General features: G+C 41.9%; 1 protein-coding gene across 3 annotated transcripts in view; it reads left to right on the top strand.

Moving 5' to 3' along the window:
* TTC7A (tetratricopeptide repeat domain 7A) overlaps nt 1-19,651 on the top strand; it is a 436,415-nt gene that overhangs the window by 298,020 nt on the left and 118,744 nt on the right. For all 3 annotated transcript variants that reach the window (XM_066595533.1, XM_066595532.1, XM_066595534.1), the window contains 2 exons: nt 5,717-5,833; nt 8,194-8,291. In XM_066595533.1, coding sequence (XP_066451630.1) covers nt 5,717-5,833; nt 8,194-8,291 — 215 coding nt within the window. The remainder of the gene's footprint in view (nt 1-5,716; nt 5,834-8,193; nt 8,292-19,651) is intronic.

Genomic DNA, 19,651 nt, shown 5'->3' with positions numbered 1-19,651 from the left:
AGGAACCCCATCTAGTAGCGTTTTGGACAACCTTTGCTCTTAAAGGGGTATTCTGAGTGCCAACTAACATTTAATGTACATCATCAGAATAAGTCATTTTGTAATAAATTCACTGTACCCAGTTTAGCTACTTCTTAGTTTTTTTATTTGCCACATGACCACCCCCCACCTGAAAAATATCTCTACTTCCGCATTTGCCTCCAACATCCTGTGAGCAGTGCATGATGGGAGGACAGGAGTGGAAGCACTATGCTGTGTTGCTCAGTTCAGAGTGCCGGACGATCCTGTCTGCTTCAGCATCTTTCTCCGGCAGTCTGAGAGGATGGTTGGTGCTCGTAAGTTGCAGGACCTGTGAGCTGTGGGCGGAGCTACAGAGCTGGCTGACCCTCCCATCAGCATGCTGCAACAGAAATCGGGATTTTTGTGCTCTTTTTCTCACTGGTGTCTCAACCTTCCTGTTTCTATTAGACAACAATGGTGCTTGAGCTGGTCGTCTGCTGTTATAGTCCATCCGCGTGGTAAGGAACAATGAGTTTGGACGCGTTAGTTGGAGCACCAGCATTTTATTCAGCTGTAATTTCCTTGACTGTACACTAGGGTTATAACTTTTTTTACATCCTTTTTTGCCTAAAAACAAAGAATTGAATTGTTATTTCACAATTTTTTCAGAAAAGGTCAGCCCGAAATCAAGAATTATTATTTTTTATGTGTAAATGTTTATGTATTATCTAATATGCATGTATTATAATACAAAAAAGAACTCGCAAACGTTGTAGTACTTGTACATCACTGCCTGTTGCTCAAAAGAAATCGAAGTTGCAGTTTGCTTCTGCAGGCAGCATACATTTCCTGCGTCACTGATTACTGATTACTTCTTGGTATGTTGAGTTTGGATGGCTCCGGCTTCCAGTGTATTCTCCAATAAGTGGAAAGCGTTTGTATTCTCTGGCTGGTTGACAAGTACTCTCATCTTCATATCCGCTGTCTTTTGACTCACTATCACTACCATTAGTGGATCGTAAGATGTTGATGCAAGACGTCTTTTGTCTTTTTGAAGGGTGAATTGTTTTCTCACTTGTCACTTGACCCGTTGAGTTCCCCACTTCTCCTCTGCTCTCCACTTGTAGATAGTAAAGTTGTTTGTCTTCAGTGGATAACCATTGGCCGTTAACTTTTGTAACATCAAACACTTCATTCAGGGCATCATATTTTCCCCTCCGGACACGTTCATCATAAGTCTTCAGCACTTTGTCAAGCTTTGTTTGTATTACTTGATCCAAAACATGTGGAAAATTCAATTTATCATGCCATAATTTCTTAACTTCCTTGGATATTTTCTGTTTTTCACGCCTTTCTTCTGTTACTTTCTGCTCCATGAAACCCTTACTGTCCAATGATTTCATCTAGTGGTGATTCTTCAGAAGGCACACTTCCTCTTCTATGTGACGGCAGATATCCCATCAGATTATTGGTCTAGATATCCTTGTTCTTCTGTACGGTAGCATAACTTATCTTGTGTGACGTTATATATTGCTCCTGAAAAAATACTAACAAGTAGGAAGTTGAATTGTTTTCTCAAAAGTTTTTTATATACACTTTTATAAAGTTCCATAAAGCTCAAGTAAGTTCTAGAAAGTTTCATAAAGTTCTAAGAAGTGTTAGAGAGTAACACTACTTCTGAGGAGTTACCTTAGATAAATTGCGATTCCAATTTTTTTTCTCAGGGTGACCTGTTTTAAAAGTTTAGAGGAATTTAGGTCTTTGTTAGGCTGTGCTGCTGGGACCTGTTCTACTGGTTTTCAGGAGCACACCTTCACAGGGGTACGATGTTTTAGCTGGCTGGATGTGGATTTCTCCAGCCAGCCATTCCCCTTTGGTCTGCTGCATATGTATACCAGCCCCTCTGGCTAGTGAAGGCTCATTTTCCTGAACCCTGGGGTTCTGCTTTCATGCATGATGTGTTGTGTGTGTCTGTGCAGGTGGCCGGACATAGGTGTAAACAGTGATGTGTTTTGTGGGTCTCAGCAGGGGGCCCGACATCAGGTATGAACAGTCCTGTTCTGTGTTGCATGTAATTCCTAGTGTGTTGGTGTGAACTACGTCCTGTCCTGCTTTAGATTGTTTTCCATCCTGGGCGAGTTAGGTTCATAGGTTCCAGCATGGGGCTATTCCTATTGGGACGATGGCCCTGTATGCAGGCAGGTTTCATGTGGAAATTGTCTTGTTAGAGTAGTGAACCATGAGACAATGAGGACCCTTGAAGCAGGCACGCGGGCTTAAGTGTCTTGGCCAGTTCACAAACCAATACCTTGCACTTTTACAGCTATTCTATCTGGTTATACGTGCGGGTATGCCGGTGCGTGTCTTCAGCATTTGTCAGTCCTTGGTTTATGCCTGTCCGCTACTATCGTTTGCAGTTCTGTTGTTCATGGATGAAGGAGATGTGACAGTCTTTTTCAGTGTTTTTATATAAAAATTCATCCATTAATGCTACAGAAAATCATTTATTTAAAAAAAATATTATAGCCCTACTGTACACTGCCTGGGTAGCTCTAATCGTAAAAGGCCGGGGTCTCTAATAAAGTGGACATTCAGCGTATATGAAAGGGACAAAAACATAATAGGGCGCCTTGCGAGGTTGTTCTTTGGTATAAATTCATTTGTGTGTTTCGGTGGAGTCCTTTATTCTGTGCGGCGGCTGCTTCTAATATTCTTACATGCAGCCAGGTAGCATATTCTCCAGCATTCTGGGCGCATTTCAAGCTCTGCTAATGAAACCTATTCGCGTGGAGGGATTAAGGGATTGCTTTTTCAGAGAAAAGAAACAAGTTAAGCATAAACAAATCCCAAATAAGCCTGCTTTTCATTTCTCCATTCCTGATTTTATCAGCGGCGCACTGCAGGGATACTTCCTCTTCCAAACGATCTACCATGCTGTATTGGTATCCGAACTGAATTACTATTGATCTGTATGGCTGGACAGAATCCGGATAGTGAACACATAGGGAATTAATGTCATGTCTCATTCTCATTCCCCGACCCTTGGCTGTTTATTAAATAACCTGACAGAAGGTTGTCTGCCGGATTCAATAGGGGATTCCAAACAGAGCTGGAACATTGCAAGGATAATGGAACATAGTTTGTTTTGCCTTAAATGGACAGTGAAGCATATGGGCAGAGTATCGGTGTGCCAGGAATATACCAAGTGAATGTAGAAGCTGGACGAGAACAGACAATTAGATTACAATGTGTGGATTAGATACACTACCAAAAGTAATTGGATACCTGAGCAAGAAGCAAAAGTTGCATTTATTTCCATATGTTAATACTTAGTGGGGCTCCTTTCACCCTAATGACATTGGGTACTCTCTCCGTGGCATACTTTCTACTAATATCTAATACACTTCAGATGGGATTTCCCTCCATTCACCCTGAAAATGTCTGGTGAGTTCTCTCAAAGAAAATGCATTGGTCCGTCTACAGTGGTGCAAGGAGCATTGCCATTGGACAGTCAAGCAATGGAAGAACATTCAATGGAGTGACGAATCACGCTAGATCAGATGGATGTACCTGGGTGTGGAGGATGATCGGGGAACTCCTTTTGTTTAAGTGTGTTGTGCCAACAATTAAGTATGAAATTACTGGCCAAACGCCTATTGTACCGTCTCAGGTGTAACTGGAAGTCTCATCTGAGATAGGCGTTTGGTGCTGCTGTTATAGGCAGTTAGAGAGGCCGGGACTTGTTAACTGATCTTTGTAGTTAGGAGTGTAGATGGTATATGTTATATTAGTATATTACTGCTAGCCGATGCTGGTGATTGTACTGTAGGGAGTTACTACAAGGATGAATGGCAGAGATGTGCTGATGGGATGTAGGAGCACTTTGATAAATGGTGACAAGCTATTGAAGGTCATCAGCTCCCTTCATGTTATGGGAGCCTAATTGATAAATAGACTGCTGACTTGTGATTACAGGCAGTAATTTATGTAGCAGCTGACAGATAACATAAGGGCTTTACTTTCCTCTGGAGGGGGGCCATTATAAATCTGCACTGCCAGACAGTCATCTAGGCCATCTGCAAGCAAAAGGGGTAGTGCATAAAACAATACATTAATTAAGACCTCTTTCACAGAGGCGTTGCAATTTTCGGCAGCCGAAAAATACTTCCAACAAGACAATGTGCCTCGTCACAGATCCAACGCTGCTTTGCATTGATTTGAGGATATGGATGTTCCACAATTGGACTGACCTGAACAGAGTCCCGACCTGAACCAACTAAACATCTGTGGCACAAACTAGAACGACGGGTCAGGAAATGTGAACAGCATTCATCTACTTTGAGAAGACTCGCCAGACATTTGCAGGATGAATGTAGGGAAATACCAGTTGAAGTTTATCAGGCATTAGTAGAAAGGATCTGCAGAGCATATCCAAAGGAGCCCAAGTGTTAACACATGGAAATAAATTCTACTTTTCATTCTTGCTCAGGTGTCCAATTACTTTTTGCACTTGTCTTTGCCACCTTTCCATGCTTCTTCTGCAGCGTCTGCACTCGAAAACTTGATTGCTGCTTGCCCCGGTGAGAGCAGTTGACCTCAAGGAGTCAGTAAACACCTCACAGGGGGTGATATAGGTTGCCCAACCCAGACATTTCTTTTCATTTCTCCGCTCTTCACTTTCTCACTATGTACTGTTTGGTGTTGATGGAAGATAAGGTCCTTTTCTGATTATTGGAGGTAATGAGTGCTGACTCAGATGCTTACTATCTGTCAGTGGTTGTTAGCAGCTTATCTGCTCTTGTAAAAGGACCATAAAAGGGTTGTGTGATGATAAGAAAACATTTTTTTAAGGCTGGGCTGGTGATGAAATAAAAGACAGTAAACTTACCTATCTTCAGCCTTTGGGATTCGGCTGAGCCGCTCCTGCTACCCCATTTTTTTCTCATCACTGGAGGTCAGGTGACTGCTGCAGCCAATCAGATGCCTGCAGCGAACTCCTGGCATTATGATGCCCTGGATGTGAGCGCCAATGCCAGGAGTTTGGATGATGACATCTGATTGGCCGTAGTAGTCACCTGAGCTCTGATTGGCCTATAAAAGGCTCTCAGAAGGTACTTGGGTGTAGTGACTGCTTGTGTAGAGTTTGTTGACCATAGAACATGTATGGGACCATCTGGGACGCCAACTTTGACAGCCTACGATCTAGAAGCTCATTTACAGCAAATGCTACGGTGCAGGATATGATATAGAACCTGTATGCCTCCGTGAGCGTCCGTATCTGGTCTGGATAAAAGGGTGGTCTTCTTAAAGGCTTCTGTGTAGTTATATATTGTAATATATAAGGTATTATAGGAGTCCTGATAGGTTCACTTAACCCTTTCCAATCCACTGTCTGACCTCTGAAGACATTATGATTTAAGACTGTGCAGCTCTGATGTTGCAAGACATCCGTCGGGGTCCTCTTACTGTATACTGCCAGCCTCTCTGCTGTTGGAGCCTATCCAATGTGTCACCTCATGCAGTACTGGCTTTAGCCAGCAGATAGCGCCGTTGTATAACAGCAGAAAAAGAGTAAGCCCCCTAGGAAAACCAGGATATAAATTGGATTGGAAAGGGTTAATATTGATAAAACTACATTTTCTCTGTGCCTTGTCAATAACTTCTGATGTTTCCAATAATTGCTGGTTTACACATATTATTCTGTATTTTCCCATAGTATATTATTTACCAAGATTAAACTGGAGTGGATACACGAAGGACCAGAGGAGGCGCTGATAACCTGCCGGCACATGCTGTACTTGTGGCAGAAGCTGTATAACTGTTCACAATTGAGGTAAGTTTAGGGGAGCATGAACACTCCGTTAGATTTATCTGGGCAGAGGAAGACATATAAGCCCCCTCCTAATGGGGGTGTCATCAGAGCATTGTGTTATACAAATAATTAGAATGTGAGCCTTAGGGCTTATTCCCATGGCCGTATGTGTAGAAACGCGGTCTTGCATTGTTTTACCGCCTCGGGAGCTGGCGATGAGCCGGCTATCGTTGCATATGGCAGAGATGGTGCATTGTGCAGTGTGACTTGTTCCTCGTTCTGTCTTGCGTATGGATTGTGTATGGACAGTGTTGCATACGCTACCCATTGAGAACAGTAGGGCTGTTTATGTGTGATATGTTGCGAAATAGAGCATGCTGCAATCTTTTTCACGTGCGTATCTTACACACTAATGTGAATGGATCAATGAAAATCAACGTACATTCATTGACTCCATTCATGGGAAATCATGGACGTCTGAAAAGCCCTTACTTTGAAGGAGAACTTTCCTTTAGACAGGGTGATTCAAAAGTCAGGGCCATATCTTCTGAATGAAAAGGGATACAGTTAGGAGACTTTGAAGTACACATAGATGGGCGAGGGAAGACTTTTTGGTACTATGTTGGTGCCTGTTCACCATTATCAAATTGTTATGTCAAATTATATGGCTTGGAAAACCATTATCTGAATTCTCTCCTGATTGTTAACAACATCTTCTGCTAACTGAAAAGACCATGTGATTAGTGTTTTCCGTACCACATAATTCATCATAACTTCATTAATCCTTTGCAATCCAATTTTGGATTTAGGGTTACCTAGGGGGCTTTCTCTTTCTGCCATTATACATTCGCACCATCTGCTGGCTAGAGCCAGTACTACGGTATGTGACATGCTGGAGAGGCCCCTGACAGCACAGCGGCCAGTAATCTACAGTAAGAATACCCTGCCAGACGTCTTCCGACATCGGAGCTTTACAGCCTTCAATCAGAATGTCTTTAGACGTCAGAGAGTGGATTGGAAAGGGTTAATACTCAACATTATCTTTAATTCGAAAATATTTGCAGGTAATGGGAATAATTACTATAACTATCAAATTCTGATGAAATTCTACTCCTCAATCATGTATCCCATGACCCCTTCCATTGAAGTTTCTTGGCCTGAATTGAAGATTCCTGTTGCTAAGATGGCCAGCAGGCACTACCATAATGCTGAAAAGTTTTCCCCAACCCACTAAGTGTTCTACAAAGTTTCTTATTTGCATTTCTTTTCGTTCAGAAGATATTCTGGGTGGCCCTGACTTTTGGATCACCCTGTGCTTAGCTTTGTCACAAGAAGACATTAAGTGTACGGTCAAACAGGACAGCTGGGGATTTTCCTTGAGGAATTTCTCTGTAGAAAATGCGCAATGCTTCTAGTAGCAGCAAAGTGGATAAGGTTTAAACAAATTTCATCCATACGCTGCAGTCAAAAATCCATATGCAATCCAGTCGGAAATCCACAGCAAGTCCACACCAAAATCTGTGTCAAATTCCATACCATTGGGTGCAGATTTGGTGAGGATTTGCAACCTGTCAGCATACCCTAAAGCACAATTATCTATTTTCCTTGTTCTCTGGATATTATTAAAGGGAGACCCAAAAGCTGAGTTATTAGCACAGCTAACTCCTTTCCTTTTGTCAGGGCGCCGCTTCTCTTGATGGTACTGCATTACGTAGTCCGCCTCCTAGAGTCATAGTAGCATAATGTGTAAGGCTGAAAAAAACGCATTACATCCAGTTCAGCGTATTCCACCCCCCACCCCCCACCCCCCATGGTGATCTAGTGAAAGGCAAAAAAAACTCCATGAAGTAGAAGACAATTTTCCTTATTTTAGGGGAAAATTATTTTCTGACTTTAATCTAGTCTCACTGCTCTTACAGTAAAGAATCCCTTCTATGTAGGTGTAGAAACCTTCTTTCCTCTTTTGTATCACCTGCAAGTATTGATATTTTACTGTACAATCCTGCCACAACGTTGTTAATAAATATATTTTTTAAAAAAGGGCCCAGTACTGACCCCTGTGGTACCGCACTAGTAAGGGTGACCCAATCAGATTATATACCATTTATAACCCCCCTCTGCTTTCTATCACTGACCAGTAACTTACCCACTTACACACATTCTCCCCCAGACCAAGCATTCTCATCTTATATACCAACCTTTTATGTGGCATGGTATCAAAGACTTTGGAAAAACTAAGATATACAAGATCTAATGACTCTCCCCATAGCATCAGCATTAGGACCAGATCCTGGCAGGGAAAGGGGTTTTAGCTTCATGGAGTCAGCATGTTGTTACCATTACATTGATGGGATAGACTTATAAAGATCTTCTTGTTTTAGTGAATCTGAGAAGGAAAGCAGTTTGGCTGATGTTCCCTTGACGAGAAAACACAGCGGGCTGCACCTTGCTGTTCATGACCCTCATGATCCAGAAAACGGTAAGAAAACCATTGGGATTGCTGTGAGGGCTTGTCCAGTTTAGGAAATACTCTTCAGGGGTATTCTGAGTCAAAATCGGGGGTAGCTGCCAGTGCAGAGAGTTACAAAGAATACCTGGCACATCCTTTTATTAGACAAACAACCAATTAATTTCAGACCAAATTATGTAATGCTTCATTTTTCCTGTAGGGGTGCTGCAGAGAAAATGAATCCTTGCTGCTGTTTCCCTCAAAGGTTCTAATTGACCTCTATGGTGTCCAGCTATGGGGCAACCTGAGATGATCTTATTTTCTGATGTTCCTTTTTATAAAAAGGGTTTCAATGGGATCTCCCCTGTCTGACACACTGTGACATTGTGAAGTCATATACTGTGGAAATTAGAACATTCTTTGGACTTTCATATCTGCGGTATGCTTTTTCCTGTGGCTGAAAACATGCCGATTTCCTTTGCAGATTTTCCAATACATTTGTTAAATTCCTGTAATACCATATATTGAATTTTGCTGCATATTGTGACAGTGCAGATACTGCAGTGACGATTTTGAGCTGCTAGATGGCGATAATATTGCAAAAGGGTCAGTAGAGAAGGGTTCTCTGCTGTAGAGTGGCCTGATTATGCTCCATCTGAAAGGCCTTGTTAAAAAGAGGTGCAAGTCTCCCTCTCTAGCTTTTGAGCTCCGGTCTCCTGGCTCCGGTCAGTACTTGAAATGACAGGCCACCCATAACAGGGGAATAGACGCCTCCTATGCTGAGATATGATTCATGTTAAAGGACAGATGGTACATAATTTTCTGGTATGCTGATGAGAAGTTTTGAGGCGCTAGGCCTGTTAGGATAATGTTAGATGTTTAGTTAGAAGCCAGGCGGCCAGGATGTGTTTTGTTCATGGGAAGATTTACTCTGATGCAAGAAAACTGATTTAGGGTTCTTACCCACTGGCGATAGGTTTTCTAGCGATGCGAGAGTAAGTGAAAATGCATGATTATGAAACCAATGATTTTCAGTGATTTTATTCTCATTTGCGATGTGTTCACTCAAGCCTGGCTGTGATACAAAAAAGCTGCAATATCGCCCATTGGTTTCAATGGGAGAAGATAGCGCATTAGCCTTGGAATCCCCCATAGTGAGGAATGAGAGAGGGTGGAGCTACAGGGGATCTCTTACATATCTCCCCACATTTGGAGAGATAGGGGGCGCAGCTAAAGAGCTTTCCCAGAGTTTCCCCGAGAGCGAGAGGGCAGGGCTAGAGGGATTCTCATAATGATTCTGCACTTGCAATAATTTGCCCACTAGCCCCACCTCCTTTCTTGACCAGAGATTGAATCACTATGAGAGTCCCTCTAGCCCCGCCCCCTTTCTGCCCCTACCCCCTCACTGTCAGGAAAACCCTAGGAAAACCCTTTAGCCGCGCCGCCTATCTCTCCAAATATGGGGAGATACGTAAGAGATCCCCTGTAGCTCCTCCACTCCTCTCTCCTTGCTATGGGGGATTCCAAGGCTGTTGCGCAATCCTCTCCCATTGATTTCAATAGGGCCCTGGCTCCATTAAAAACAATAGGCGATATCGCAGCTTTTTGTATCGCAGCTAGGCTTGAGTGAACACATTGTTAAAATGAATAAAACCATTGAAAATCATTGGTTTTATAAACATGCATTTTCACTCACTCTCGTATCACTAGAAAACCGATCGCCAGTGGGTAAGAGCCCTTAAACCGAGAATCTTTGTTGTGGCCTGAGCTCCTAAGCATGTGCCACCTTTTTTGAGTTAATAGATAGAAGCCCCAAGAATGTAACTAATCCCGTTAGGTCACAATACTCACTGATGATTTGTGGCAAAATCTGTGCTGCAGAAAGTGTGTAAAATTTGTGGGCTTGCTGTAAAAGTTACAGACTTGGCAGATCCTTAGATGATCGCTTCATAGGGGCATCAACGAGGGACCAAGTGACTGCCTTTATTTTATCAAATTGCCATGGTTGCTATTGCCCATAGCATCTAAGTGGTTAAATGGACAGGATCAGAGTTCTCTCCCCTCCCAGCTCCGGTAGTCATTGACACTCATTGTTGATGGGGGGACACAGTGTCTGTACTCACATCATCCCCAAATCATATATTTTCAGTCCTGGAGGAAATCAAAGGGTAAACCCAACCTAAAACAACAGGTTCTAGCTAAATATAAGAGATTGGCATTGGTGAAGTCTGTAACCAGCACTGATTTCCAGCAGAAATGGCCTGTGGTAATCTTTAGAAAGCGTGAACCCATCAACCTCCTGGGATTTAATTTCCCTGCAATGTCTGACACAATATTCTGAGCAGGGCTCCGCTGATTTGAATGGCCTTTTGTATTAAAATGTTGGGTCAGGTTGTCATTTCCCGTGATGGAAATCTCAGAGCACTGCTAAATAGAATTCTCTGCTTCATCATTTAGAAAAACATTGGAGGTGTGAACTCTCTCACACCACCATTGTAGTCTTCTAACGTGTTTCAGAAAGTCATTTTGGGGTAGATTACCCCCTTAATATGTCTCTACATGGTGTATACACTCAGCCTGGATACCAAAGTGACATGGAAAGGTTCAGTGTTTTCAGAGCTGAAGCAAATTAAACCTATTTGTAAAGAGTTGTCGGGGGTTAAAAAAAAAAAATATATATATATTAACCAATACTCATCTGTTAACCCTTTAAGGACATGGCCATTTCTATCTTTTTCAGTTTTGTTCTTTAACACCCCCTCCCCCATTAAAAAAAAATCATAGCTTTTTTTATTTTTCTGTCAGCATAGCCACATGAGGACTTATTTCTGTAGGACAATTTTTATTTTGCAAGAGTAGCATATAATGTATTGAAACCTCTTAAAAGTGGAGTGAAATGGAAAAAAAACACAGTTGCTCCCTTTTTTGGGGCACTCACAATGTACGGCGCAGGCTAAGATCCCAATCTACTCCTTGTAAACTTCACCCATATCCAAAGTACATGTACATCGGATGGTGTGAAAGGGTTAAATCCCCACAGTCATTGTTTGCTTTGCTGTATCCATGAGACTGCCATAGTCAGTCACTGGCTTCAGTGGTCTCGTATTGTAAATGCAAACATCAACGCTAAGGCCAGTTATCAGAGATTCTCTTGGCTCCTTACTGGTGACGGTGCCGTTTCATGTTCTGGTGCTTGTACAATGACTACCGGTCGGTTGTGTAGATTGTCTGCTGTTACATAGCTACTCCTGAGCTCCTCTTATTGACTTCCGCTGGAAAATGTCTCCAGCACGGACGGGTCACCGAGTGGCTTTCATGGAAAGAATTTAAATTTTGAATAACACCTGCAGCGGATGAGGTTACCGAAGGCTCCAGAGATGAATAATTAAACAATAAAACCAGTTTAATAGTGCGGAAGGCAAAGTACTTACACAAGGGTTATTATTTAGGGAATGATAGATGGTAATAGAATCACACGCTTCATTATTTATATTTGTACCATTCACACATTAATAACCAGGAGTTTCCTCTCTTTTGCAAAAATATTAATATCACACTAACTGGACTTTTACCTGAAATGGGAAAACCGTTGTAAGATAAGTAGATGTGTGAGAGCAAGAGTGAAGGAGAAAGAGAGGGATGGATAGGTAGATAGATAGATAGATAGTTAGATATGAGATAGATAGATAGATAGATAGATAGATAGATAGATAGATAGATAGATAGATAGATAGATAGATAGATAGGAGATAGATAGATAGATAGATATGAGAGAGATAGATAGATAGATATGAGAGAGATAGATAGATAGATAGATAGATAGATATGAGAAACATAGGTATTAGATAGATAGATAGATAGATAGATAGATAGATATGGGATAGATAGATAGATATGGGATAGATAGATAGATATGGGATAGATAGATAGATCGATATTAGATAGATAGATAGATATGGGATAGATAGATAGATGTGAGATAGACAGATAGATGTGAGATAGATAGATAGATATGAGATATAGAGAGAAAGATAGAGGAGGAAAGAGATAGATTAGATAGATACAAGGCGAGAACATTATTCTTCCACTATATAATGCACTTGTCAGGCCCCACATGGAATACTGTGTACATTTGTGGACACTGGTGCTCAGCAAAGATGTTGCAGTGCTTGAGGGGGTTCAAAGACGGGCAAATAAACTAATACATGGAATGAGAGGACTGGAATACCCAGAGAGGCTATCCAAATTGGGATTATTTACCCTGGAAAAAAGACAGTTAAGGGGCGACCAAATAACTATGTATAAATACATGAGGGGACAATACAAGGATCTCTCCCATGATCTGTTTATACCCAGGACTGCGACGGTAACAAGAGGGCATCCTCTATGTCTAGAAGATAGCAGGTTTCATTACCAACACAGATGGGGGTTCTTTACTGTAAGAGCAGTGAGACTGTGTAACTCTCTGCCTGAGGACATGGTGATAGCAAAATCGATAGAAGAGTTTAAGAGGGAACTAGATGCATAGAGGATATAGACATTAAATAACCAGTGGGGTTGTTGATCCGGGTCTTGAAGTCAGGGAGGAACTATGAAAACGTTGAAAAGGTCCTAAATAGGAAAAGTAAAGGGGTCACAACTTGATTATTCAATGCTAATTGCAAAATTAAGTGCACCTCTATGTAGTGTAACTTCCTGATATCGTTCAAGTAAAATTTGGCGCAAGCAGTTTTTAGGTCCTAATAAGGAGAGTGGGAGGGGTAGCACATTTTGCAGAGGCACATAGGTACATGCAGCCTGATAAGAATCTAACGCTCCTCTACGTTTATACATATTTTATTTCTCGGTTACTGTAAAGTAATATTGACTTCATAAAATTGTTCGTGCAAACACCAAGTAAACACCTGTATCAAATTAACTTTGGCGAAGCCAGGTATATCAGCTGGTATGTTATAAATAGATAATAAGTAGATAGCTGCTTTGCTAGAAAAAGAAAGAGAAAGAAGGCTGTTGATAGATAGATAGATAGATAGATAGATAGATAGATAGATAGATAGATAGATAGATAGATAGATAGATAGATAGATAGATATGAGATAGATAGATAGATAGATATGGGATAGATAGATATGAGATAGAGAGATAGATATGGGATAGATAGATAGATAGATAGATTGATAGATATGGGATAGATAGATAGATAGATATGAGATAGATAGATAGATATGGGATAGATAGATAGATAGATATGGGATAGATAGATAGATAGATAGATAGATAGATAGATAGATAGATAGATAGATAGATAGATAGATATGAGATAGAGAGATAGATATGGTATAGATAGATAGATATGGGATAGATAGATATGGGATAGATAGATATGAGAGATAGATAGATAGATATGAGATAGATAGATAGATATGAGATTATAGATAGGTAGATAGATATGAGATAGATAGATAGATAGGAGATAGATAGATATGAGATAGATAGATATATAGGAGATAGATAGATAGATAGATATGAGATAGATAGAACATATATACATTATAAATGGATAATTAGATATCTGCATTATTATTAGAGGTATATTTGTTTTCCCTTGCTTCTAGTGATGACACCATAATGTGATGTCCAATGGAGTACGCGGCAATAAAACATTTGTATGCTTCTGTATGATATCGGAGGCATACAGAGGTACAGCAGCACCCGATATTTCCCTACATGTGATTAATCTCTTATATAGAACTTTCTCAGACATTACGGTGCCAGTTTTGAATATAACTATGCCTCCTACCATATGCATTCACCCACTTCTTTCTCATCAGGGTTGTCTAGGATTTAAAAATGGCCTTTTTTTTTTTAAACATACCAGTCTTTAAGTAAATAGGACGGAGCTGCAATACCAGACGCATTTACAAGAGTGGCGCTGTTACTGGACAACCCCTTTAATCATTCTCGTTGTGCGTTGTATGGCTGCTGCTTCCTGTTTTTCTTTCTATCGTAATCCTTATAAATATGACAAAATCGGATTGATCGCTATAGGTAAAAGCTCATTTTCACATATCACAAAACGGTAATACTTTATTTCATCATAAATCTTCCAAAAATGACAGGGCCCAGTAGTCTACTAGTGTGCGGCCCTCCGTGCCGGTAACCTGGAGTGTAAAAAGTGGGTATTCTCCTTGATTAATGCGTTATCTTTAGGCATTATCCATCGTGACGACCCCTGATAATGGCGTTTTATAGCATGCGCTAGTATGATGTCAGCTTACCAAATGTTCCCAGGGTGTATCATTCTGGATGATTTGTCTAAGTGAATCGTCCGGGTCTTCGGGAGTAACCTTGACTTGGAGATTTCACCCTCACATTTTATAGGGCTGAGTTAATGTATCCTGTAATTAAAGTTACACGGAAGACGTTCGCGGGAAGGTCGAATATAAGGCCTCGCCATTTATAATCCTCTGGATCTGCGTTTTGTGACATTCTTATGCTGATTTCTTACTATAAAGGGAAATATTAGAGATTTTAGTGTCATTTTGGGTCAGACATCATCACATTGTCCAGGACAACTTCATTGGTGCAGTAATGGATCATGATGGGTTTACAGTAGATATTTGCTCTACAAGGCAACTAAAAACATCCAGTGTAAGTGATAAAAACAGCGTCATTGGCACCAAATATTTGCATTCCCACATTACAACAATTCAGCAAACTTTTGAAAAGTTCGGTTCAGCTACTTCTACTAATTTTGGTAAAAAGTTTGGTTTGAACCGAACTAGAACTTCACCTGTACCCCTAAAGCTGGTGTATAACACTGTCCTGAGGATAGGACATCAATAGTTTTTTCCTGGAAAACCCATTTAAAGTAGTTGTCCAGGTGCCAGGCAACGTTTTAAAAATTAATCCAGGCCTGTTAGAATAATAAAACCAGCGCTACTCCTTCATTCTCTGCCTGGGCAGCGCCGCAGCCTTGCAATTGTTCTGGTCCTTGTTATGGAGCAGCTATCACCTGACTGCTGCAGCCAATCAGAGGCTGCACAGTTCTGTGCCGTTCTCCTGGCACATGGCTCTCAGCATCCTACTTGATTTTAGGGCAGTATTTATGTTATGATCTTGGTTCTGGTTTTGTATCTATGTACTGTGGTTGGTTTGTGATGTATTTATCTTATGAGCTTGGTTCTGGCGCAGTAATTGTTATGAGCTTGGTTCTGCGATTGTATTTATGTTATACGCTTGGTTCTGGTGCAGTATTTATGTTAGGAGCTTGGTTCTAGTGCTGTATTTTATGTTATGATGATGGTTCTGGTGCTGTATTTATGTTATGAGCTTGATTCTGGTGCTATATTTTTGCTATGGGCTTGGCTCTGGTGCTGTATTTATGTTATAAGCATGGTTCTGGTGCTGTTTTTTGTTATAAGCTTGGTTCTGGTGCTGTATTTATGTTATAAGCTTGGTTCCGGTGCTGTATTTATGTTATGAGCTTGGCTCCAGTGCTGTATTTGTGTTATACGCTTGGTTCTGGTGCTGTATTTATGTTATAAGCTTGGTTCTGGTGCTGTATTTATGTTATAAGCTTGGTTCCGGTGCTGTATTTTTGTTATGAGCTTGGCTCCAGTGCTGTATTTATGTTATACGCTTGGTTCTGGTGCTCTATTTATATTATGAGGATGGTTCTGGTGCTGTATTTATGTTATAAGCTTGGTTCTGGTGCTGTATTTATGTTATAAGCTTGGTTCTGGTGCTGTATTTATGTTATAAGCTTGGTTCCGGTGCTGTATTTTTGTTATGAGCTTGGCTCCAGTGCTGTATTTATGTTATACGCTTGGTTCTGGTGCTCTATTTATATTATGAGGATGGTTCTGCTGCTGTGTTTATGTTATGAGCTTGGTTTTGGTGCTGTATTTATGTTATAAGCTTGGTTCTGGTGCTGTATTTATGTTATGAGCTTGGTTCCAGTGCTGTATTTATGTTATACGCTTGGTTCTGTTGCTGTATTTATGTCATGAGATTGGTACGGTACAATAATCACATACAAAAAAAAAAGTAGGACATTCTTTGAGAGCTTGCATATTCTTTCTGTGTTTACATGGATTTTCTTCAGGTTTTCCGGTTTTCCGCCTTACTCCAAAAAATTTTAGCTTTCCAGTCCTCAAAAGTTATGTGAACTCAATTCCAAAACTAATGGATGATACTTCACTGTTACATCCAGATAAACGGAGGAACGATGACAAGAGAAGGGGGTGATTTACAGCTCCTATAAAATAATAGGAACTGTCTTCCAGAACAGGGACATTGGGGAGTCAGGAGCTTTCATAGTTTCAGATTATTGTTTGCCGCTGACCAAGAGAAGCATCTGCTTATTTGAATGCACATATGAGACAATCAGACGACATTTGTATTTACATTCCTCATATTTGCATGGAATATTTTTCATTATTTCTTCCTCTTTAAGAAAACTTCAGCATAAATAATATATGCAAAGGTCAGGAGTTTGCCTTGCATTAAATGGTATCAGTGTTTATCAGATTAACAGCTGCTAACCCAGCTGTTCACTAATATCCTGGCTCAGTAGGTAGGTTAAAGCATTGGCTCCCAGACCTCTCCACATGTTTGTGCTGTAAAGCTCTCGGCAGAGTGTTCAGTCTTGTTAAAAGGACAAATAAATATAAAGCAGCTACTAATGTTGTAAAATGTAACGCAGGAAATATGGCGGCACCTTCCTGGGACTTACCACCAAAATTCCAAGTTTCAACAAGATTGTAAAATTTGTCATTATAAGCTTAGATTCAAAGTCACCTCTCCTAAGGGGGCCTTCACACCGGTGATAAAACTGTGCGAGGCGAAAGGGAGTGAAAACGTAGAGTTATGAAATTAATGATTTTAAATGGTTTCATTCTCATTTGTGATGTTTTCACAAACGCAGTGTTGTGTGAAAAAAAAATTGCAGTATGTCCTTTCCTTTTGTGATATCGCCCATTGTTTTCAATGGGGCCGCCGGCCCCATTGAAAGCTATGGGAAGACTCCGTGATCCCCTGCCGCAACTGTCTGCGGCAGGGGAATCCCTTTATCGGCAGCGGGGGAATTCCTTCATCGCCGACAGGGGAATTCCTTCATCGCTGACGAGGAAATCCCTTCATCACCGAAGGGGGAATCCCTTCATCGCCGACGAGGGAATCCCTTCATCGCCGACGGGGGAATGCCTTCATCGCCGACGGGGGAATGCCTTCATCGCCGACGGGGGAATGCCTTCATCGCCGACGGGGGAATCCCTTCATCGCCGACGGGGGAATCCCTTCATCGCCGACGGGGGAATCCCTTCATCGCCGACGGGGGAATCCCTTTATCGCCGACGGGGGAATCCCTTTATCGCCGATGGGATAATCCCTTTATCGCCGGTGGAGGAATTCCTTCATCGCTGGCGGGGGAATCCCTTCATGGCCGGCGGGGGAATCCCTTCATGGCCGGCGGGGGAATCCCTTCATGGCCGGCGGGGGAATCCCTTCATGGCCGGCGGGGGAATCCCTTCATGGCCGGCGGGGGAATCCCTTCATCGCCGGCGGGGGAATCCCTTCATCGCTGGTGGGGGTATCCCTTCGTCGCCTGCGGGGAATCTCTTTATCGCCAGCGGGGGAATCCCTTCATCGCCAGTGGGAGAATCCCTTCATCGCCGACGGGAAAATCCCTTCATCACCGACAGGGGAATTCCCTCATTGCCGGTGAGGAGAATCCCTTCATCGCCGGCAGTGGAATCCCTTCATCACCGGCAGGAAAACCCCTTTATCCCCACAGGGATGAAGGGATTCCCCGTAGTGATGCAAGAATGCTTTCACATGAAACCTCCTCACATCCATGGGGGTTTCACATGATAGAAAGTGCAATAACGAGCCATGAATCACCGCTTAATATCGCCCTCGCCAGTGTGAAAGAGCCCTAACATATCTGTTTTAGCAAATACTTGTATCTCTGATGAAATAACAATTCTGAAGTATCTTTTCTGATGCATTACGTCGTGCCGCTCCTCTATTATTCCCCCTGAAAATTAGGTGGGTTTCACACGCCCAGGAAAATCGTGTGAGATTTGCGTGTTGTGAAACACACAAAATCTTGCACAAATATGAACCCAAATTTATTTGAATGGGGTCATATACATTGTGCAATGTTTTCCTGCATTGCACCGCGATGCGATACGGAAACATGTTCTTTCTTCCTGCGACATCGCAATGGGAGAACTCCACGAACTTCCCTTTATCTCTGCAGTGATGTGAGGCTGCTTTCACATGAAAACACCTTGCATCACTGGGGCTTTCACATGGATGGCGAGCGTAATATAGGGGCGGGATTCGATATCACCCTCGCCCGTGTGAAACTAGCCTTACTGTTCCTTTTGAACAGGGTGTGTGCCAACAAAGGCTGACTATGTCAACACTGATTGGACAGTATCAGACTGTAAACGGACACACCAGATGGATAAGAGGTGCTGTAATACCCATTTGTCAATTTATACATATGTTTCCAGGGGGAATAAGAGAGAAATAGCGTGACAGTCACACACACAGCATTAGTATCTGAGAATGAGAGCGACCATCCACCAACCATGAATAGATGCCTCGTGGGCCACAGAAGGAGAAATGAGCCCAGGAATGAAGCTGCACTGATACATGAGCGCTAGTGAAGGCAGCAGCATTCTGTATCAACAGACCTCACAACATCATATATTACTGGGAGGAGCACCCCACATGGGTCAAGTCTGAAACTGCATATCAAAGGGTCCGAAAATGAATGGAGATGGAAGCCTAAAACTTGGTGCAACTTTTTTTTTTAACTCAAGTCAATGGTGACATCTTAAAGAGAACCTGTCATGCCCTCATGACAATGGGGCCAGCTGTATAGCTTTGCAGCCGTGACCTCATTGCCTCCAACAATGTCTATCTTTTGTTCATTGTCACCCCTGTTCCACAATTCATGCTTAGATTTTACCCGTAATGCTGTGAATGTGTCTAGTGGATGGTCTCCACCGCTCACTGTCAATGAAGATTGATGTCACCCATTGACAGTGAGAGGTGAGGACCGCCCACCTGACACTTTACAGCATCGGGAGCCAAGTCCACAAAGAGTCTATATGTAGGAATGGGGGTGAGTATGAACTTTGTACCACAAGCAGTACGTGGAGGCAGATTTCTCCTGTATTATAAATGAGTGGGTGACCATCTAATACATTGTAGTGCCTTCTGCTCTGGCTGGTAATTGGGGTTCCAAAGCGGAGAACCTCCTCTATGACATCCATTTGTCCTAATACTGCATATGGACCGACATTGTCCTCATGGGACGACCCCTTTAAATAACATCTGCTCCACTTCTCAGCTAGTTTGAGATAGAAATTTAC

The sequence above is a fragment of the Eleutherodactylus coqui genome, chromosome 3 (genome assembly GCF_035609145.1).
Source record: "Eleutherodactylus coqui strain aEleCoq1 chromosome 3, aEleCoq1.hap1, whole genome shotgun sequence".
NCBI lineage: Eukaryota > Metazoa > Chordata > Amphibia > Anura > Eleutherodactylidae > Eleutherodactylus > Eleutherodactylus coqui.
Note: the sequence above shows the minus strand (reverse complement) of the source record. Positions and strands in the feature narration are given on the sequence as shown.